At 39.8% G+C, this 23,859-nt stretch overlaps 1 protein-coding gene across 3 annotated transcripts in view; it reads right to left on the bottom strand.

The window, feature by feature from the left end:
* LOC132395635 (uncharacterized) overlaps positions 1 to 23,859 on the bottom strand; it is an 86,976-nt gene that overhangs the window by 47,165 nt on the left and 15,952 nt on the right. For all 3 annotated transcript variants that reach the window (XM_059972521.1, XM_059972523.1, XM_059972522.1), the window contains 2 exons: positions 8,640 to 8,738; positions 2,559 to 2,695 (listed from right to left, as the gene is read on the bottom strand). In XM_059972521.1, the coding sequence (XP_059828504.1) occupies positions 2,559 to 2,695; positions 8,640 to 8,738 (236 nt within the window). The remainder of the gene's footprint in view (positions 1 to 2,558; positions 2,696 to 8,639; positions 8,739 to 23,859) is intronic.

The raw sequence follows: 23,859 nt of genomic DNA, 5'->3' as shown, positions 1-23,859 counted from the left end.
TACAACAGCTTTCCCTCTATCACACTATCCTTTATTGCCTTCTTTTTGCACCACTTATTTAATTTTATATAAACATTTCTCATTGCAATACATAATAATAAAAAAAAGTAAATTATAATACCAGTAAATTTTATGCCAGTGATATTAAACCCGATTCTGATCCTCCCTTCATGATACTGCCTTTTTCAATCCACTGGTATTTTTTCAGAACTCAGCAAGTTTTCAAATAAGAACATCAACCAATGATCCATTAACTTTGCAGCCACTTCCTTTAAACCAATTGACTCATCTAGCTTTACGCTAATTAGTTTTTCCATAAGACAATAAGACACAGGAATAGAATTAGGCCATCTGGCCCATCAGATCTGCTCCGCTATTCAATCATGGCTGATCCTTTTTTCTACCTCCTCCTCAACCCCAGTTCCTGGCCTTCTCCCCATAACCTTTGATGCAATGTCCAATCAAGAACCTATCGATCTCTGCCTTAATTACACCCAAAGACCTGGCCTCCACAGCTGCATGTGGCAACAAATTCCAAATTCAACACCCTTTGGCTAAAGAAACTTCTCCGCATCTCTGATCTGAAAGGGCACCCCTCTATCCTGAGGCTGCGCCCTCTTGTCCTAAACCCTCCCACCATGGGAAACATCCTTTCCACATCTACTCTATCCAGACCTTTCTACATTCGAAAGTTTTCAATAAATTCCCCCTTCTGAACTCCAGCAAGTACAGATCCAGAGCCATCAAACGTTCCTCATGTGATAACCCTTTCATTCCTGGAATCATCCTCGTGAACCTCCTCTGAACCTTCACTAATGCCAGCACGTCTTTTCTAAGATGAGGCACCCCAAAACTGTTCACAATACTCAAGGTGAGACCTCACCAGTGCCGTATAAAGCCTCAGCATCACATCCTTGCTCTTGAATTCTAGACCTCTTGAAATGAATGCTAACATGGCATTTGCCTTCCTCACCACTAATTCAAACTGCAAGTTAACCTTTAGGGTGTTCTACACAAGGGCTCCCAAGTCCCTCTGCATTTCAGATTCTTGGATTTTCTCCCCATTTAGAAAATAGTCCGCACATTTATTTCTACTACCAAAGTGCATGACTGTGCATTTTCCAACATTGTGTTTCATTTGCCACTTTCTTGCCCATTCTCCTGATTTGTCAAAGTCCTTCTGCATCTTACCTGTTTCCTCAGCACTACCTGCCCCTCCACCAATCTTCATATCATCTGAAAACTCGGTAACAAAGCCATCTATTCCATCATCTAAATCATTTATATACACCATAAAAAAAAGTGGTCCCACACTGACCCCTGCGGAACACCACTAGTCACTGGCAGTCAACTAGAAAAGGATCCTTTAATTCCCACTCGCTTGCTTCCTCCTACCATCAGCCAATGTTCTAACCATGTTAGTAACTTTCCTGTAATACCACAGGCTCTTAACTTGGTAAGCAGCCTCATGTGTGGCACCTTGTCAAAGGCCTTCTAAAAGTCCAAATATACAACATCCACTGAATCCCTTTTATCTATCCTACTTTCCACTATCTTGATGATTGTTACTAGTTTTTCCATACTTTTTCAAACTAGCCCATTAGAAATCTTAGAAAATTTTGCAATCCCTGTTCTCCACCTTGAAGAATGATGTATTGAACCCACTAGTTTGCCACTTCCTTCAATCCATTAATCTCCTGGTCTCACTTTCTAGGTGCCCCACATGCCCTCTAGCCTGCCCCTTCACTTTTAAATACTCATTGAAGTGCTTGCTGTTTGCGAACCTGGTCGAATTTCCTCATATCTAGCCTCATGGTACACAATTTTCATGCTCAAGAAGGAACACTCACCATTAAGTATTTTCAAAATATTTCTGCCATCCCACTGCTTTTAGTGGACTAAAAAGTATTTGGCTGTGTGCTTATACATGCCAGAGCACATTTTAATATATGTGCACAGATATTGTCATCAACCTAGCTGACATTCTATAAGAGCTGATTCAAACCTAAAAATTAGACATAAACATTAATTAGATCAGAGTGAGTGGTATTTTCATCTTCAGGAATATTTCAAAACAGCATTTAAGCTCTATGAGCTCCTTCCGCAATCTGTCATGGCAGGGTGCACCTAAATAGGATTCACCTCAATTCGAAACATCTTCTAAATCCTTGTTTTGTAAAATTCTTACTGTAATTCATGTATTTCTTGGACAAATACTGGATCCATTATTGCAAGACCTCTTTAGTACTTGTTCGTGGTATTAACAATTAACATTCTTCATTTCTCATCTCCCCTATCAAACACATTGCCCCCTAATTAAATCAAATATTATAATACTCATCAGTTGCAAATGTTGAACATGTTTTTCTCTAGTTCCTACTACATAAGTACTTCAACTGAAACCAAATTATTTCAGATTGTCAGTGGATAAGTATGCTCTGGCCACATCTTATTCCCATTTGCTTAAAAAAATCTTACTTCTACGACTTAACTTTGAAAAAGGTAGGCATTATAGATCATAGGCAAGTTCAGCCCCAATTCCACAAATGAAAGCTTACCATATAATTCAATTTGTGCTTAAAACCAAGTATGTGCGTTATGAAGGAGACAACTCCTCCACGACAATCGCAAAGTTCACAAAAGAAGAATGGATTTGATGTCCCTTCAGTCTGATATTCAATCACATAGTTCAATCCTACATTTAAAAAAAACACACCAAACACAATTAATCTGCTCAGCTCGTTTTCATTAATAACAATTATTACAACCAAGTTGTGGTTGATACGGATTTCACTAATTTTAAAACCACATTTACACCATAGAGAAACCTTCAGCAATATTTTCCTTCTGGTATGAAAATTATTTAAATGTGCCAAGATGCAATATCAATACCATAGTATAATCAAGGCAACAGAAATCTTGATCTCAGTGTACCACTAAGTAAACCCTACATCCTCCAACAAAGGAAAATAATAGTTAGTCTTTGTACCTTCTTGGTAACCTTTAAACAGCATTAATTCTAGAGATCTGAAAGAATGCAATGCCTTCTCCTAACCAGAAGTGACAGGAAATATTTGATTATCTACATGGAGCTTCAAACTTGACAAAACACATAAAAAACCAACATGTCTATATCACAAATGCAAATTCAGACCCTTAAAGAGGAAAACACTTTGGCAACTAACCAAATATTTGTATCCAAATGAATCTTTGCAACCAAATCGCAAACAAGAGAAAATCTGCAGATGCTGTAAATCCAAGCAACACACAAAAGTGCTGGAGGATCTCAGCAGGCCAGGCAGGATATATGGAAAAGAGTGCAGTCGACATTTTGGGCCAAGACCCCTCAGCAGGAGCTGCCTGTCAATTAAGCAGACAATAATGAAAATGCCTACGGGTGGTCTCCTCAGTGGAACACTCACACCAAGGTGCAATTGGGATTATGGAAATCATGCCACTGCAGAGGTTCCTTGCTATAAAAGTGGTTACTGTGGGTAATGTTCCCTCTAAGGTGTGTGACCGTGCGTGCGCTCAAATCTTTTTGCTGCTAGCACACAAAGGAATTTAAACTGTGCACAATAAATTGTCAACCTCTGCCTTGTTGACATGTTAAATATGTTTATAATCATACATGTAAAGGGGGTTTCTTCTTTTTTCTTTGTTACTGTGTATATAATCAAAATGGCTTCTTTGTTTTGTTAAAAGCAGGAACGCTTCTTTGTTGCGAGAGTGCTAGAAGCTTGTTTGGGTTAAAATTTACTGATAACGGGAATTGTATTCCTTTGTAAACCAATTGGGATTAATGTTGTTCTTTCTTCTGAGTCTGTAAGCTATTGTTGGCAGGCTTTTGGGGAGAGCGGCGCGAGGGGGTGAGAGAGAGAGGACGCGATGCTGTAAACTGGGCGAGGAACGGACCCCAAGCGGGGGTCCGAGGCCAGGAGGTACTCCGAGGAGGAGAGGAGATGAAGCTAGATGTGCTTGGTTGACCACTTCGGATGGTCCTAAGCTGCGAGTCGAGGAGTTCGGAGGGGATCGAATGGTGGCCAGAAGACTTCAGTAATTGAGCTCCAACGGTTCTGCACGAAGTGGTTTGGACTTTGATAAGTTTGGCGCCTTTTCTTTATTTTTTTCTTCATATATACTGTATCATTATTAATCACAGTTATAGTCACCTTTATAAATTGTACTCATTTAATCGCATATGGTGTACTGTCTGTTATTTGGCAAGGTGGGGACATCACACAGCATGCACACCAGCTGATTACCCAGTTTGGCGGGGCCGAAGGCTGCTCGCCATAGACGAGAACGAGCTGAGCAAGCCTGAGGCGACCCAGGGGATTACATACACAATCACATTTCCTTTTCCGGTTTCTGATGCAGACTGTGTTGATAATGTAGAGTTTGTGATGATGTCAGCAGATTTTAGAACTGGCTTAATTGTACTGTTTTTATTGAAGAAATTATTGATTCACTATGTTGAATTCCAAAGAAGCAAAATGTGAAAGTGGAAAAGAACTGCTAGTTGATTTAAAGCGGAATGGCTTAATGAAACAGTGGAAACGGCTACACCGAAAGCTCATGAGGTCATAAATATGCAAATACGAGATATTTATGTACAATACAGAAACTGGTATTAACTGCATGTATTATCGCATTGCAGAAGTTGCTGGAGAATATGCAAATGGGAAGAAGTGGAATGATATTTAGAAACTTGACTTTATAAAAGTGTCATTTAGCAAGCAAATCATGTGTGTGCAAAAGCTCCAGTGAGAAAATCCTTCATTACTCATATGTTTTGTGAGGGTGCAAATGAACAAGAGTGAAAACGATCAAACCCAGAGGAGATTACAGTTCTTATTGACAGCGTTTTGCTATCTGTTAAAATGAATACCCCATATAATAAAATTCAGTAAAGATGTCATTACTGGGCAAAAAATTGCACAGCACAAGATTTTTGCACACACTGGTCATTATAAGTTAGAGGGAACATTGGCTGTGGGCAAGTCATTTTAAGCTCATTTGGGCTGATGAGAACCTTAATACAAATGCAACACTGTGTTTATACATTTCCATAAGATGCTGCCTGACCTGCTGAGTTCTTTCAGCATCTGCAGAATCTCTTGTGTTTCCAAGCTACTGAGGAAAATTTTATTTTTACCTGGTGAATTAGTTCCCCAGGATAGTGCAGTGCCTCCTCCCAAGGCTGTGGTGGCTGGATACATAAGAGACTGCAGATTGTATGACCCATTGGTATGAATATTGAATTATCCAATTTTTGGCAACCCTTACCCCTTACTTCATGTGTTCCTAACCACCCCCATCCCAACTGTCCAATCCATCTTCTGTCCTCCATTATTTTCTACTTTCTCCAATAATGGTTCCTAACATCACCTTCCTTTATCAGATTCTGGCACCAGTGGCCTACTGTTTCAGCTTATTACCATCCTAGCTGTATCTGCCCTTCTCTCTTCCCCACCTGCCCTTTTCTGTTTTTTCTCTATTTCTTGCTATCACCCACTGTCTCACCCATGTGGCTCTTTCTGCCCATGATCCTTCACCCCTGTTGAGTTCAACAATCACCTGCTGGCTATTTCACTTCCCTCTCTCTCCTCTTTGCATTTGTTGCCGACCCTCTGTATTCCTGGTCCTGATGAAGGGTCTTGAACCAAAAAGTCAACAAGTCCATCCCCCACCCACCAACAAAGATGCTGCTTGACCTTCTGAGTTGCTCTAGCAGAATTTTTATTGCTTAGGCTACACATAGTGTCTGTTGGGAATGTGAACACATTAGTGACTAAGTTTTTTTTTAAATACAAACCTTAAAATTCTAACCTTTCTGCAATCAGATCAATAAGCATTTCAATATGAAGCATGCTAGTGTAACAATTAAGATGTACTGAGGCACATGTAACGAGGTAGATAAATACCATTCAAATTGTGCATGGCCCTGCTAGTGGTGAGATAATTAAAAATTGAGTGACGGGATTGGTTTGTTTCTCCAGGAGACAGGATTTGCCAATGCTTGAAATATAATTTGATATTCTCTAGTAAAATAGTACTGGGTCCACATTTATCTATCACTAAGAACCTTCTTATTACTACCATCACAGAAGAGACACAGGAGACAGAAGACACACACTCAACAATTCAGTAACAGCTTCTACAGATTTCTGAAAGGTCAATAAATCAACAACTACCTTGATATTCCTTATTTTTCTTATTTGGTATTTCCTTATTTTTGCACTGTTTATTTCTGTAATTTATAGCAATTCTGTATCTTTGCATTGTACTTTTGCCATAAAACAAGAAGCTTCATAGCATCTAAATCAATGACAATAAATCTAATTCTGTTTCTAACTATTAGGAATTTAAAAAGAGCACCTGGTACTAGTTTATAATCACTCTTGCATAAGGACTCTATGGTAGGCTGACGAGATGAATAGGCTCCTTGAATTATACATAAGATTTACTAGTAAAACTACTAAAGTCTTCAGCATCGAGGAATTTGACTTGAAAACTAACAAGCAAATTTCTGATAAGCTTTGGAAAGCTTATTCTATGGGGGGGGGGGGGGGAATGTGACAGTTGGAATGATGCCTGATGTAACAAAGGAGTACAGATAAGACTTACTGATGAAGATAATTCCAATAACGATACTGCCACCTTGAATATAGTGTTGATAAGGGTGAGATTAATCCTGTTGCTTCCATTGAACTATTTTGATAGTTGTGGAATAGAAGAGAGAGCATTTACATCCCTTACTTTTATATGAAGCCAGTATTTTAATCAGAGAAAAAGGACATTTGCAGTTTAAAAAAACAACTTCTTGTCAAGTGGAATGTAATGTCTTATAATGCCCGATTGTGTTGATACTTTCAAAGAAGGAAGGTTTACAAATCTGGAAACAACAAGTTGCAACAACTAGTTTTTGAGGATTCAGGATTTTTAAAAAAAGAATCAGAGGACCCTTGCCAGGCAGCTCAGCAGACTGTAAGTCTATGTTCACAGTTTCCAATAACAAAGTTGCTTTTTGAAGTTCAGTCCAAGCTTGTTCCAGACAAATAACATTCTTTTAAAGACTAGAGTAACCAAGGTTCTACATTCATTTGATAGTTTAACAGCTTGGCTTGAGTATGGTCATCAAGCTAGATGTCGTGAATTTAATTCAGAAGTATGAAATGTGATGGAATTCTTTGTATTATTAAAAATAGCTACTTAGTTCTTATTCTGAAGTTGGATGACCCACTTAAAAACTGTAAATAATGGGAAGCAAATGATCATTGGCTCAGTACTGTTAATGATGATCACCAAGATTCTGGTAAAATATCTGACAGAGGCAATCACTCTAAGTGTAAGGTAAAAATGATTTTTGGTGGCGACCCCTGTTAATAATCGAAGTATCACAATATTAAACAATTTTATGAAGGTCAAGACATGTTGAACCTGTGAACAAATCTTTGCAACCTACATCAAGAAGATGTCTCGCCATGAACAAGGGTCAGATGACACAAGCAAGTTTTGGAAATCCTCTGCAACAGATCAGCTGGTTAAGTATAAAGCACCCTTTGTATACAGATGTTGATAGGAAAATCTGGATTCTTCAAGTGAATTTTGCACACAGAGATGATGCTGCTGCTGTCAATTACATATTTAAAAATCAACTAATGCCTGTCAGGACTTTCTGTGGGGTTTGAGATCGTGCAAGCAGTTACTTGTGAAGAGTAGGTGCTAGATTTTAAAAGCCAGCGGAGCATGCCAAGACTTTCTGTGGAGCTTGAGATCATGCAAGTTATTAAGCACTTGGAAAAGGCCAATAAAAAAGTTAGGTTAAGTTAATGGCTATTGTTGGAGCGGAACAGAGTGGTGTACTACTTTGGCTCAAGAGGCGGAGGCTATGGGGATATTGCTGTCAAATTTCTCTTTCTTTATTAGTGCCCAGCTAGAGATAATTTGGGAGAATGAGGGGGTGATACATAGGAGCTACAAGAAGGTAGTCATATCTAAGTTGCAGGAGGAAGATAGCTGGGTGACTGCCAGGAGAGGGAAAGGGAATTAGCAGATAGTGCAGAGTATTCCTCTGGCTGCTCACCTAAATAACAAGTACACTGCTCTGGTACCACTGGGGAGCGACAATGTAGTAGGAGAAAGTTACAGTGATCAGGTCTCTGGCACTGAGTCACTGAGAGGGTTATATTGATCTTGAAGTAGTTTGAAAGATCAACACAACATTGTGGACTGAAAGGCCTGTACAGTATTTGTGCTGTACTGTTCAGTGTTCTATATCTGTTTGGTTTGAGGATATTTCTAGCCGATTAACTTAAACAAGCATAAGCTCCTGATAATCACATCAAAATGCATTGAAGGTTCATGTAGTGAGCTTTTATGGATTCATCAGAGATGACAAGTGCAAGTGGTGGTTAATAAGGTTTAGTGCCAAATTTATCAGGACTCCAATCAGACAAGATTTTTAAATACCGGAATTGTAGATACATATTATACCAAAGATGATCAGTTTCAAGTGACATTTGGTAGCACTAATGTTGACATTTTCACATTCCCAGAAGAAATTAAGCACATGGAAAAGTACATTGCTTAATAGTAAATGATATTAAGTTAACAGAAACTGAAAAATAACATACCAATTATAGGATCTTTTATATCTGCATCTCTGAAGTACTTTTCTAAAACAGATGACCCAAAGGAATGTTGTGCATCCATTGTTGGTACATTTATTTTTACTATAATAGAATACAAAATGAAACAGTGCGTAAGTACAAATAAAGGAACCAGCTGTCACATATTTGTCAATTGCATGCAACTGAATTAAAGTACACAAGTACCACACTTAGTATTCAGGATGAATTACCACATGAGTGCTAATGGAAATCAGTGCTAAAAGATGTCAAGTGTGAATTATATATAAAGTGATGTGCTTTTGACAGTGATATTGTACAACAGTGAAAATGATTGTATTGCTGCATGGTTCAGCTTGAAGTAAAGCACAGAGCTGAAGTGCAATGGAAGCCTGTGAAGGCTGGGGTGAACAGTGAGAAACTTCAACAAAGAAATGCAGACTTTGCAACTGCATTTATTTTTCTCAGCATGGTGAGTGCAGGACATTGCTGCTCCAAATATTGATGGACTACTTGTGTGCTGTTTTCACCCTTACCATTCACAAGCCATTGAGCCGAGAGCACACACTGGATACCATATTGTGTTGCTGAACGACCACACCACTTGTCTCAAACCACAACCACCTAACCCTCACAGGCAGCCTTTGCACGTCAATAGACAATAGACAATAGGTGCAGAAGTAGACCATTCAGCCCCTCGAGTCTGCACGTCGCCTCAACAGTGCACTTCACCTTGAGTTGGGCAGCAATATCAACACAGATACATTTATTGAAAGAAAATGAGGAATCAGCCTATGAGTGTTTGGACTGCTAAAGCAAGAGCACCAATAAATCATGAAGCATGGTACCAGTGTTTTCCAAATGGCTCAGAAAAAAATGTTTAGCTTAATACAGTTGATTCTGGTTAATTGGGCATTGGTTAATCAAGGCAACCACTTATTAGGCAAAAAGAACAGAAGCTAATTGAGAAAATAGCTGGGATTCCCTTTGTCTTTTGGGACACTATCCACTTAATTGGGACAGGAGACTGTTGCCAAAAAAATTCCAACCAGTGTCAGTCCCATGCACTTGTGGGGCCATTAGAAACTACACCATGCTTACAGCAAACAGTTTTTAAATAATGGCAATTGCATGTGTTTGTGTAACAAAAGCAGTATTTTTGTCACTGTGAGAATTAAGCAGCGAGACAATTCAGAACTGTTTTGCTCACTGCAGTTTGAAGGATTCCGGTGATGCCAGAAATGGCAGAGAATGAAAATGAAACTACAAGGGGTGATAAGTTTGTGGCCTAAGGTAGAAGGAGCCAAGTTATACAGCTCTTGTTACATGCACATGCAGGTCAAGTCTGAGTGATTATGCAGAAAGTTTGAAGTTAATAACTCATGAAGGGTGATTGATAAGTTTGTGCCCTATGGTAGAAGGAGATGAGTTATTCAAACTTACTGCATAATCACTCAAAGAGTTAAACTGCATGTGCATGTAATGAGAGCTCTATAACTCATCTCCATCTACCTTAGGCCACAAACTTATCAATCATCCCTGCTGTGGACACTTTCTGGAGGTCCAAGATCCATATGCTCCATGACCGCTGGACTAAGTTTGTAAATTTAGGAGGGGACTATGTTGAAAAATAAATGTGCTCAGTTTTCTAAAATTGACCCCTTCTAGCTTAGGTCACAAACTTATAAATCACCCCTCACTTCTTCAAAAACTTAGGAACTACAGATAATTTGAAGATATTGTCAATCATCTTGAATGTTACAATGAAGGATGCAATTGTCAAAAGCATCATATGAAGGCAGTCCATTAACTGCACTCTGTGTCTGCGTTGACTTTGTTCACTTAAAGTAAATTAAAAGAATACAGCAGTGTACACTGGATGAATTCCTATTTTGATAACTCTTAGGAACTAATGCACTGCTTTATAATACTGTAGTTCTACTGGTGTGTTATAATTTGTTCTGTATTTCATTTAAATACATAATTTGTTACTCAGTTAAACAATAATTATTGCTTGTCTTTTATAATTTGTCTTTTTTTGTACCTTTTCACTATTTCCAGGAAACCGGCTAACTGGGGCAGCCACTTAATTAGGCCAAAATGTACTGGTCCTGATATGTCCCAATTAACTGGAATACACTGTATATACAAAAGCCGGCTGGTGGTGTAGTGGACCGCACCAGACTTCAAGGCGAATGGTCCCAGGTTCGAATCTGGCCAGCTCCTTGCAAGCTTTCTTTCCGTGCTTGGTTGAGCATCAAGCTAACAACTTGGCTTCATAAAAAAGATAAATGCTAAAGAAAAGGCAAGGTTGCTGCTCAAGGCGCCATAGGCGTGGAGAGGAACAACAAATGTACATACAACACCAAAATAAAAATGTTATAAAACTCTCTTTGGTAACCTTTTTTATTTGCAAATGGCACCAAAATATATCTTATGGAATATAATAAATTAAACCTTTAGAAAACCCATAGTCACTTTCATTATTGGTCCCAATTTGATACGGTCCCAATATTTTGTTTTCCAAAATACGCTTATGATCCAAATTTAATCAAACACGGAATGCTTTGTGAAATAACAGCAACATTCCAATGAGGAAATAAAACAGCAGTTGTCAGCCAGTCATCTTAGTGTAATGGTATTATTGTAGAATATCCTGGATACAATTATTTACACCTTAAATAACTTTCCTTCTTCTACAAGATCAACTGGAGTGGAAAATATTTTGGAAGTAAAACTGCTTGCTAATTATCAATGCATTCAGTTCTACTCTTAAATCTTCAGGTAATTAAACAATGCTGATTCTCCTTAATTAACACAAATCTGTTATCTTTTCTCCAGAGTATTATTCCTGAAACCCTTCAGCCATAAGAGTTCTTCCACTCCTAATGAATTCTTAAGTGACTAATGATGCAATCTTTCAGATGGAACTCGTGATATGTGATGGGGAAAGGAAGAAGGGTAGTTTGTCAGTGATAAGCTCTTTCTATTAAGTAAGTAGGGCTTCTGTGTACTTCAAGTGCATGAACTTGAGACTCAGTCCCATCCCTAATGCACCAACATAAAGCCACACTAGGGACTTGGAGGAGCAACACCACATATTCCATCTAGGAAGCTTCCAACCTGATGGCATGAATATCGATTTCTCAAACTTCAGGTATTGCCCCCTCGCTTCACCATTGCCCCATTCCCATTTTCTTCTCTCACCTTATCTCTTTACCTGTCTATCACCTCCCTCTGATGCTCCACCGCCTTCCCTTTCTTCCATGGTCTTCTACCTTCTCCTATTAGATTCCCCCTTCTCTAGCCCTTTATCTCTTTCACCAATCAACTTCCAAGCTCTTTACTTCCACTCCTTGTTTTACCTACTACCCACCTTGTACTTCTCCCCCCCCCCCCCCCCCCCACCGATTGCTCTGACTTATCTTATTTTCCAGTCCTGATGATGGGTCTCAGCCAGAAGTGTCATCTGTTCACTCTTTCCCATAGATGCTGCCTGGCCTGCTAAGTTCCTCCAGCATTTTGTGTGTGCGTTACCATCCCTAATATTCTTAATCCACTTTCAGCAGTCATCAGTTTGGGATTTACAAAAGTCAGTGGGAATGCTGCTGCTTTAAGTACATCCTCAAATTGTTTTTTCTGTTTATTCTGTAAATTCCTGCCATGACAGCATGCAGCAGTGTGGCTGTTTTGGGAGTCTATTGTCGGGCATGGCAAGAGGCTGACTTACCCAGAGGAGCTGATGGAATGTAAGTAGAGCATGTTGCCACAAGAGAGGATATTGATGTTGGTCCATTTATGTTTCTGAGAATTTGGAAGGTTTTTGAAAGTGGTATCACTAGTGTAGCACTAATGATAGTTTCCCAATGTCTTGATGTGTCTGCTAATCTAAATGCATTTTATTACTCCTGTTTCCTTGTTGATATTTGGTTCACTGAAGCAGATCCAGAAATAATTTCTTTCTGGTTGGGCTGAGAACATGCATGAAAAGTCAAGTTTGATAGCATTTAAAAATCCCAGCACCTTTCCACTACACTCTAACATTAAACATACGGTCCCCACTCTATATCTCTTACACACTCCTTCAGATTTGCAACTCTAACCAAATAAATTCTGCTCATGTTTTCAAGGGCATTCTCACTTTTCAACATAACAATGTCTTTCTGAATCAGTACAAATATACCATTTACTTTTCTTTTTTTCACCTTTTCTGACTACATCTTATCTGTGAATACTGGTTCTCTCTTTGCCTCCTGTAAATTGCTATTACCTTACTCATCAGAGTTTCTCACCACTACTTCAGCCCCACTCATCCAAAGCAACATTCTTTGGTTCACTATAAAGGCAATCTGCTCTATGTTTCTTCTCTCCGATTCTGAACGGGTGTATTCTATTATCTCTTGTTCTTATCTTGAAATTGTACCTGAAATGTTATGATTGGAAGAAAAGGCTTGATTCATAAGTGCCAGATGGGATCTATCTCTGCTGCTTCAGAGGTACCCCGCAAAAGAGAAGTCAGGTTTTGGACAACTTGATTCATCCCTATGATATTAAGAAACTGTAAAGTACATTGGATATTGGCATTAAGAACACCCCTGTTACAGTAGTGAAGACTTATGCCTCAGAACTTGTTGAAAAATTGGTATGGCTCATGAATAATGTTCTCAAACTGCATAAAATACAGAAGCCCGAAGGCACAGACTCAGTGACTCAGCAACAGCTTCTTCCCCTCTGCCATTCCTAAATGGACATTGAACCCATGAACGGTACCTCACATTTTTAAAATATTTTTACTTCTGTTCCTGCAGTATTTTAATCTATTTTACACACTCACACACACATACTGTAATTGATTGTATCATGTACTGCATTGTACTTCTGCTGCTAAGTTAACAAGTTTCACAACACATGCCGATGATACCAATAATAATAAACCCGATTCTGGTTTTCATTATACCCTCATGTAGAACTAAAACACCACACCATTAATGGGCTAATTAGTCAGGCAATTCCTACAGATCCAGAAATCCAGTTTTCTCTCTATCCTGAAGGTTGGAAATGGGGTGCTGACATTTGAAAAGCATTCAGTTTTGTTTTCAGCTTGCCAGAACACAGTCATGGTGCAAAATCCAAATAACCTTAAGAATTGGATTGATCCATGCACATCCACAAGAAATGGCTTCCCCAGCAAATAAAAACTGTGCAATGGTATTATCATAAACAATAATATCATCATCATCTTGGGGATGACAGTATGGATCTGAACTACAAGTGGTCCAGTCATGGCTATAAAAGCACGATAGAATCAGTATATTTTCACAATTTTCAAGGCACAATTCAGGAGAGTAACGAAATACTTCCCACTTACTTAGATGAGTAGCTGCAGCCATACTCCAAAAGCTTGATACCATATAGGATAAGGCAGCCCAACTGACCAACAGACAATCCTCCACTTTAAACATTCACTTCATCTGCCAGTAGTGTACAAAAAGAAGTAATGAAGCAACTCTACATTGTCTCCACCACAAAGGACTAAGGCAGCATGAAACAGGAATGCCACTACCTCTGTATCACATCACATTGACTGGGAAATATGTCTGCGTTCCTTCATAGCTGCAGTATTAAAATCCTAGAACTCCTTATGAATAGCACTGAGAAGTACTTCAACCAGACATACTTTAGCGATTCAAGAAAGCAGCTTTCTACTAATTTCCCAAAGGCAAATTTCCAAAGCCCATGATGAATCAGGAAGTAGTATAGCCACAACTCATAAATGAAGCATCAGATTCATAATAGTAAAGGTTTGTTGCATAATTTGCAATCTGTTGGAATGGAGAGTGGGAACAAAGGAAGATGAGAATATTTTGCTAACTGAACAAAAGCTGTTACTTTGGTTCTCCACGACCATCCACACGTAAAAGAGAACTTTGCAGAGCCCAATGATTTGATTGTTCTCTGAACATTTCAAATGTGCAAACTTCGACAAATGACAACAGAAAAAGAAAAATCAAAAGCAGGAGTGGGGGGTGAGAGAAGAACAAAAAAAATTGACAAGAGCAAATATAAAAATAAATGATAATTAAAGATTGATGTGTCAAGGTGAATAGCAATTGAGAATTTTAAAAGTGTGATTTGCAAGTGATTTGAGATAAACTTTTTTTCTAGGAAATATACAGTGTCTATAAAAAGTATTCACCCTTCTTTGGAAGTTTTCATGTTTTATTGTTTTACAATATTGAATCACAGTAAATTAATTTAACTCTTTTTTACACTGATCAACAGAAAAAGACCTGTGTCAAGGTGAAAACAGATCTCTACAAAGTGATCTAAATTAATTACAAATATAAAACACAAAATAAATGATTACTTATTTACCCCCTCTAATATGACACACCAGATCATCATTGACACACCAATTGGTTTTAGAAGTCACATAATTAGTTAAATGGAGATCAACCAGTATGCATTCAAGATGTTTTAATTGATTGTAGTAAAATACACATGTATCTGGAAGGTCCAACTGCTGGTGAGTCAGCATCCTGGCAAAAACTACACCATGAAAACAAAAGAACACTCCAAGCAACTCTGCAAAAAGGTTATTGAGAAGCACCATCAGGAGATAGATATGAGAAAATTTCCAAATCATTGAATATCCATTGGAGTACAGATAAGTCAATCATCAAGAAATGGAAAGATCATGGCACGGCTGTGAATCTGCCTAGAGCAGGCCATGCTCAAAACCTGAGTGATCCTGCAAGAAAGGGTCTGGTGAGGGAGGCCACCAACTCTGGAGGAGTTACAAGCTTCAATGGCTGAGATGGGAGAGAATGCACATAGAATAACTGTTGCCTGGGTACTTCACCAGTTGCAGCTTTGTGGGAAGGTGACAAACAGAAAACCACTGCTGAAAAAAAACTCACTTGAATTCTCAGCTAGAGCTTGCCAGAAGGCATGTGGGAGATACTGAAGTCAGCTGAAAGAAGGTTCTATGGTCTGATGAAACCAAAATTGATCATTTTGACCATCAGACTAAACGCTATGCTTGGCGTGAGCCAAACACGGCACATCATCAAAAGCACATCATCCTTACCATAAAGCATGGTGGTGGCTGCATCATTCTGTGGGGGCGTTTCACTGCAGCAGGCCCTGAAAGGCTTGTGAAGGTAGAGGGTAAAATGAATACAACAAAATGCAGCCTGAAAGAGAATTGCTACTTGGGAGATTTGTTTTCCAAAAAAACAATGACTCCAAGCATAAAGGTAACACTACACAGGAATGGCTTAAAAATAACAAAATTAATGTCCTGGAGTGGCCATGTCAGAGTCCAGACCTCAAGCCAATTGAAAATTTGTGTCTGCACTTGAAAGGGCTGTTCACTCACAATCTCTGTGCAATCTGACAGAGTTTGAGCAGTTTTGTAAAGAAGAATAGGGAAAAATTGCAGTGTCCAGATGTACAAAGCCGATAAAGACCCATGCACACAGACTCAAGGCTATAATAGCTACTACCAAAGGTGCCTCTACTAAATACTGACTTGAAAGGGGTGACTATGCAATCAATTATTTTGTGTTTAATAATTGTAATAATTTTCACTCTCCAAGAAAGAAACATTTAGTTACACTACTCTAGTTCCTTTTTATTATTTATTTTAAGCACTGTTAGATTGTGGTGCAGAATTGTTATTTTCTTATAGTTTAACTTTACTATGCTTGCTTGTATTTTTACATAATCTCCTGTATACCTCCAAAGATCATCTTCTACACACCACTGTAGTAACACATGGGTATTTGGGTTATTGTCACTTTCCTGAATGTGCTGAGTTGGAAAATCAAATATGTGGATTGCAACAAGAGTTAGAAGGCCTAATGTGTGAGTTAATTGAGTAAGTGAAAAATTAATTGAACAAGTGAACAAATTGTTAGTGTGGAGGATCAGAGGGATCTTGGTATCTGAGTCCATTGCACACTCAAAGCTGCGGCGCAGGTTAACTGTGTGGTTAAGAAGGCATAGTGTTATTGGCTTCCATAAACCATGGGACTGAGTTCAAGAGCCAATATATAGTTACATCTATAAAGGACCCTGGTCAGACCCCACTAGGAGTACTGTGCTCAGTTCTGGTTACCTCACTAAAAGAAGGATGTGGAAACTGTAGAAAGGCTGCAGAGGAAATCTACGAGGATGTTGCCTGGATTGGGGAGCATGCTTTATAAGAATAGGTTGAGTGAACTCGGCCCTTTTTTTCCTTGGAGTGACAGAGGATGAGAGATGACCTGATAGAGGTGTATAAGATGATGAGAGGCATTGATCGCGTGGCTAGTCAGAGGCTTTTTCCCAGAGCTGAAATGGCTAGCATGAGAGGGAACAGTTTTAAGGTGCTTGGAAGCAGGTACAGAGGAGAAGTCTGGGGTAAGTTTATCTTACACAGAGTGGTGAGTGCGTGGAATGGGCTGCTGGCGATGGTGGTGGAAGGGATACAATAAGGTATTTTAAGAGTGCTACGTGCCAGCAGCAGTAGACCTCAGAATCAGCTTTTAATGTTAAACTAGTATATTTCCAGTATCTACCCAAAATACAGACAATTAAATAGATTACTCTCCTAAACAGAAATTAACAGTATTATTCATGTTAGCTCACAACCTGTGATGGTCTGGGAACAGTTCTTCTTAAATCTTACTCAAACAAGCTCCTAGGATGGCAATCCAGAAGATTCCGGAAATCCACACTAGGAAAATGAGGTGACAGTCTCAGAAGATACTAGACGTTGAGTAGTCATCACTTAAATGCCAGAGTCACACAGGGGTAACAAAGTGACACCTAAGTTCCAAAATCCACATAATGGTATCACAAGATGACAGTCACGGAATATTTCTTAACACAAGCGGTCACCACAGAATACTCCAGTAATCCAAGTATGGATCATACAAAGTGACAGTCACGTATCCAATATGCACTGTGTGCTGCTAATCACTATCTTCTGAACAAAGAGAAGTATTAAACTTGCCCACTGCTGTAGTGAACTCTTTAACTAACTGCACTCAGTTCCTGCTGGTAGCTCGCAGACCATTGTCCTTAACTGCTGAATGTCCCAGAAAATGTCCTTAACTGCTGAATGTCCCAGAAAACCTTTCTGCATATGTCATAATGACGTCTTCCACCCACCTCGTTCAGGTGCCTAAAATGATGCTGACATGCAACAGGATACTCCTGGATAGGTACATGGAGTTTAGAAAAATAGAGGGCTATGAGTAACCCTAGGTAATTTCTAAAGCAAGTATATGTTCGGCACAGCATTGTGGGCGGAAGGGCCTGTATTGTACTGTAGGTTTTCTATGTTCTATGTTTCTAAGTGAAAAAGGAAAACAGTGATAATTACAAAAACAGTATTTCAGAGAGTAAAAAGTCAAAAGAGCAAATCTCTGCATTAACTGAGGAAGTGAAAGAACACCAGAACAGAAGTAATCAGATTGAAATGCAGAAGAACAAACTGAAGCACTATCAGAAAACATAGCAGGGATCTCAAGTAGGCAGTCCAGCCAGTGACACGCCTTGGGAAATGCCCTGTCTATCGGACAGTGCAACAATCTGAACTCAGAGGAATTCTGGGATGGACATGACATGGACTCCACAGTGACCTCTATCAACTCAAGTAAGGATGGCAATCCTTAACCACCTGAACTGGAAAGGAAGGATAAATGTTCAAAATGGCCCACTTTCTTGAGGCATCTAATAATCATCAAGCAGGCAAGTCCAGTAAATCCAAGTACACTGTTGCCATTAGACACAGAAGACTATAATGACCATGATAATAACATGCTACAAAAATACAATTCATTTCAAAAAGATGACTCTTTTTAATCTCAACTGGCTCCTCAACAACTGAAAGAGTTCTGGCTGGATAGACTGTTGTTTCTGAAAATTAAGTACTGGTTTTGTGCAGCATGACTCCTGGTACCTCTGCGGATGATATGAAGATAGGTGGAGGGATAGGTAGGGCTGAGGAAGCAAAGCAATTGCAGCAGGACTTAGACAAATTGGAAGAATGGGCAAAAAGTGCTAGATAGAATACAGTGTTGGGAAATGTATGATAATGCATTTTTGAAAAAGGAATAACAGAGCAGACTATTATCTAAGTGGGGAGAAAATTCTCATGCAAGATTCCCAGAAGGTCAATTCACAGGTTGAGTGTGTGGTAAAGAAGGTGAATGCAATGTTGGCATTTAGTTCAAGGGAAATAGAATATAAAAACAAGGATATGACGCTGAAGTTTAATAAGACACTAGTCAGGCTGCACAAGAGTATTGTTGACAGTTTTGGGACCCATATTTCAGTAAGGATGCATTGTCATTGGAGAGTCCAGAGGAAGTTCACAAAGATGACTCTGGCAATGAAGGGGTTAACATATCAGGAATGTTTGGCAGCTTTGGGCCTGTACTCACTGGAATTTAGAAGGATATTTGGGGAGGGGGGAAATCTCATTGAAACCTACTGAATATTGAAAGGATTAGATAGGATGGATGTGGACAGGATGTTTCCTATGTTGGGGATATCCATAACTAGAAGGCACAGCCTCAAAATTGAGGGGCGACCCTTTAGAACAGAAGAGGATTTTTTTTTAAGCCAGAGAGTAGCAAGTCTGTGGAATGCTCTGCCTCAGACCGCAATGGAGGCCACATCCGTACATATATTTAGGGCAGAAGTTTATAGTTTCCCGATCGGTCAGGGCACCAAAGAATATGGTAAGAAGGCAGGTGTATGGGGTTGAGTGGGACAGGATCAGCCATGATGGAATGGCAGAGCAGACTCAATGGGCTGAGTGGTCTAATTCTGCACATATGTCTTATGGTCTTCAAGATGGCCTTCCAGGACTGTATGGCAATATACCTTTAATGTTTTCCTAACTCAGGTTGATTTTTTAGTTATTTTGTACTTAATGCAGATAAGGAGGGAACATGTACTGTTATAGGAAAGGGGTCTTGTACTTAAATACATGATGAGTCGGAAGATATAAGTGATTTGGCTGATCATATTCATAAAGACCTACATCAATCTGACAGGCGGGAGATTTTTGAATGAATCCAGTAAAATCTGGTAAGCTGCAGTTACTCAATATTATGAGTCATAATATTTGCACTAATGTGCCTTATCATAATTTACATCTTCATTACTTGCTTAAGAATAATCATTAATAGAGCTGCTTAAACATGGGAAGTGTACCTACTTATAAAGTCAATCCACCTGACAATAACATACCTCTATTTTTTCTGACATTTTCATAACTCGGGTGAATTTTTAGTTATTTTATACTTAAGACAGGCACTGCAAGTTTTTCTGAGTTTTCAGATATAATTATTCTAAATGTGTGATTTAGAATCAAAGGTAGAATGGTGTTGAATTGGTACTTCTCTTGCAGTTCAACTTTACTATCCTTGCTTGTATTTTTATATAATCACCTATATGCTAGTAACTATAGACATTCTGTGGGTTCAATGTAGGGTTCACTATTTTTCATGTTTCAAGTTAATGATCTGAAATACTGAATTGGAGGCTTTGTGGCCAAGTTTATGGATGATACAAAGATAGGTAGAGGGTCAGGTAGTGTTGAGGAAGCAGGGAATCTGTAGGACTTGGACAGATTTGGGAAAAGTAGCAAATAAATGGCAGATGGGTGACAATGTACTGAATATACAATCATTTAAATGGAGAGTGAATTCAGAATCAGAGGCACTTGCAATTCCTAGTGCAGGATTCACTGAAGGTTAACTTGTAGTTTGAGTTGGTATCAAGGATCGGAAATAAAATGTCAGCATTCTTTTCAGGATGATTAGAAAATAAAATCAAGGATGTAATACTGAGGCTTTATAAGGTGTTGGGTCAAAAGACATTTGGAATACTGTGAGCAGTTCTGGGCCCCATATCTAAGGAAGGATGTGCTGGCACTGGAAAGGGTCCAGAGAAGTTTACAAGAATGATACCAAGAATGAAAGAGTTAGTGTATGAGTGAAGGAAAAAGTTCAGTGTGAATCCTCCTTGGTTTATGCTAAAATAAAATGGAAGTCTGTAAGACAAAATGGTGTGAGCTTGGAGTGGGATTGTTTTTGAGAAAGTACAAGAGAACCAAATGACTGCAATATTTTGAGAAAGGGAGTACAAATCTTCAGCCACAACAGTGGTTTTACAAATGAGGAGCAACTCTGATGGGCAGAAGGGTACAGAATCGCCAATGCCCGCCCCCCCCCCTTTTTTGAGAATCGCAAAATCGCTATTATTTCGGGGTCTGATACCCAGGAAATGAGATACACAGCATGTCAGTAATGAGAGAGAGACGCAGGATAACAGAAAAGGCAGTTGTTATTGACAACACAGGAATACACAAAGGTGGAATGTCTCCTATTGACAAAGAGAGAGATTACTGCTATTGTCTCTTGAAGGAGGAATTGTGTATTGAGTTCTGTACTATTCATTGAAACCACTCGGGGCAGCCAGAGTGGTCTGGTTGAGGGATTGCATCATCCCAACCTGATTGACACCTGAGACCCCGTGAGTGAGGATAAAAGTAGGGTCTGGGGAACATCCCTCAGACGCACCAGCAGAGACACTACGAGACCGGTGGGGGCTTGTGTGTGTGTCCACCCTTGCCTGGGTGACGAGTCCTCCACGGAACGGTCTAGCTAAAGGACAGATACGGATCAAGATCGTACAAGGAAAGTCGGCAAGTTTTTCTCTCTCTCTCCCCAACAATTGCAACACAGTGATCAACAATGACTGCAGCCTGTATGAACTGAACTGAACTTTATATTTCCATCGGACAATTCATTATCCCCTAGACAACGACAGAGCTGATTTCTTATTGATGATTATTATACCCGCACTTTTAGGTTTAGTATTGATGACGTATATTATCTGTATATTTGCATTGATATTATTTTAGTGTATTTTTACTAATAAATACTGTTAAAAATAGTATCATCAGACTTCAACAGCTACTCCTATCTTTGCTGGTAAGACACCCAGTTACGGGGTTCATAACAACTTGGGGCCTCTTCGCGGGATTTGATACTAAATTGGAGGGCCAGTAAATCGGGCTTTTAAGTCCAGACTTGGATCGGGTTGCGTGGGTAACCAAATGGGAAACCAGCAAAGATGGACGTAGAATTTACACAAAACCTGACTTTGAAGGCACTAGAGGCCACAAAGTCAGACTTGGTAAATATTGTGAAAGGACTAAATCTCGCAGAGGTGAGGTTGTCAATGAAAAAGTGGGAGATGCGGAGGGCCATAACTCAGTATTATATTGAGAAGAATGTGTTTTCGGCTGAGGTATTGGACAATATCCCTGAAAAGGTACCAGCTATTGGGACGGCTCAGTTAGAGTTGGAAAAATTGAGGCTAGACGCAGAACAGAGGAAGAGGGAGCATGAAATTAGGTTAAAAAAGCTGAAAGCAGCTGAAAAGGAGAAGGAAAGAGCTGAAAAGCAGAGGGAGTATGAGGAGAAGGAGAAACAGAGGCAGCATGAGCTGGACATGGAGAAGTTAAGGCAAGAGTGAAGAGCTCAAGGGGCAGACCGAGGAGAGGTTTAATGTTAGTAGGGAATTTAGGTTAGCACCTCCGTTCAAGGAGACGGATGTTGATAGTTATTTCTTGCATTTTGAAAAGGTGGCAGTGAATCAGAAGTGGCCCAGAGATCAGTGGGTGGAGTTGTTACAAAGTGTGTTAAAAGGGAAGGCGCAGCGGGCATATGCGGCGTTGTCTATGGAGGAGGAGGAGTATGAGAATTACAAGGAAGTAAAACAGGCCATTCTTCGGGCCTACAAATTGGTACCTGAGGCCTACAGACAAAAGTTTAGAGATTTAAAGAAAGTGTGGAATCAGACGTATGCAGAGTTTGCCCATGAGAAGGGTGTGCTCTTGGATTGTTGGTGTGCAGCAGAAAGAGTGGAAGAGGATTTTCAGCATTTCGGGGAGTTAACTCTGATTGAGGAATTTAAAGGTTGTGTTTCGGATGATACCTGGATGTACTTGAACAAGAAGCCGAATAAGTCCATATCCAAATTTGCCAGGTTCGCAGATGAATATGCCCTAACCCACAAGACAAAGTTTTCCTCGAATAAGAGTTACCAGAAGACCGTAGGAACGGTAGAGAAAGCCCGCCGGCTGAGGCAGAAATTCAGCCGGGAGCTAGTGGTAAAAGTAAGGAGTAAGAAAGGCAAGATGGCAGGAGGGTTCCTGGCTTGACCTGTTTTAATTGTGGAAAGGTGGGTCATATTGCATCTAAGTGCTTTGCTCTGAGGAAGGAGACAGGAAAAGGTAAAGCAGCAGTCCCTACAGGATGTATTGTGTCAAATCAGCAAATCGACGAGAAAGCCCCAGGTAGATAGAATACGAGGGAGGCGTGAGAAATTTATTTCAGAAGGGACTGTGTCTGTGAAAGGGGGAGAAACACCAGTTCCAGTGCGGATCTGGAGAGATACTGGAGCTGAGCAGTCATTGATTCTTAGTAAGGTACTAGATTTTGGTCCTGAGACGGGAGAGGTAGTTTTGAGAGGCACAGGAAAAGGGACAGAAGCTGTGCCTTTGCAAAGGATCATTATAAATTGTGATCTGGTATCTGGACCAGTTGAAATAAGGGTGCGATCAGAATTTCCGAGAGCTGACGTGGACGTCCTTCTTGGTAACGATTTAGCCGGTGTTGAGGTTTGGTCAGCAATGAAGCTGACGAGCCAGCCTGTAAGTGTTGAGGACCCGCCCCTAGGTTCCAAGATCTATCCAGCATGCGCGACCACTCGCAGCATGTCGAGAAAGGCAGCTGAGAAAGAGACCAGCTTAAATGAGTCCTGTGTGGATTTGGCCGAGATGTTTTTACCGACCCTGTACCAAGAGGGGTTAGAGGGTGTTAAAACGGAGAATAGGGGGGTGAAAGAGAGTAAAGGAGAGGAGAAAGACCTACCCTTGCCAGGAGGAAATTTATAGAGGCACGGAATAAAAATGAGAACCAGATAAGGCTGTTAGAAGGTCCAGGGTTGGACATGGATGATCTGTTTGGCTTGACAGAACTGTTTGAAGAAGTTGAAGAATTTAAATGTGTTCCCGATAATGAAATAAGGGCAGTCCTAGATGAAAAGGATGCCGTTATGTTGAAGGAGTCTGCTGGTTTAGCAGATGAGGTTGTTTCAGCCTGCAGGGTTGAGTTTACTCCGGAAGGGAGTTGCCCAGAGAGTAACTGGGAGG

The sequence above is a fragment of the Hypanus sabinus genome, chromosome 6 (genome assembly GCF_030144855.1).
Source record: "Hypanus sabinus isolate sHypSab1 chromosome 6, sHypSab1.hap1, whole genome shotgun sequence".
Classification (NCBI taxonomy): Eukaryota; Metazoa; Chordata; class Chondrichthyes; order Myliobatiformes; family Dasyatidae; genus Hypanus; species Hypanus sabinus.
This window is presented reverse-complemented; position numbering and strand designations above follow the sequence as displayed.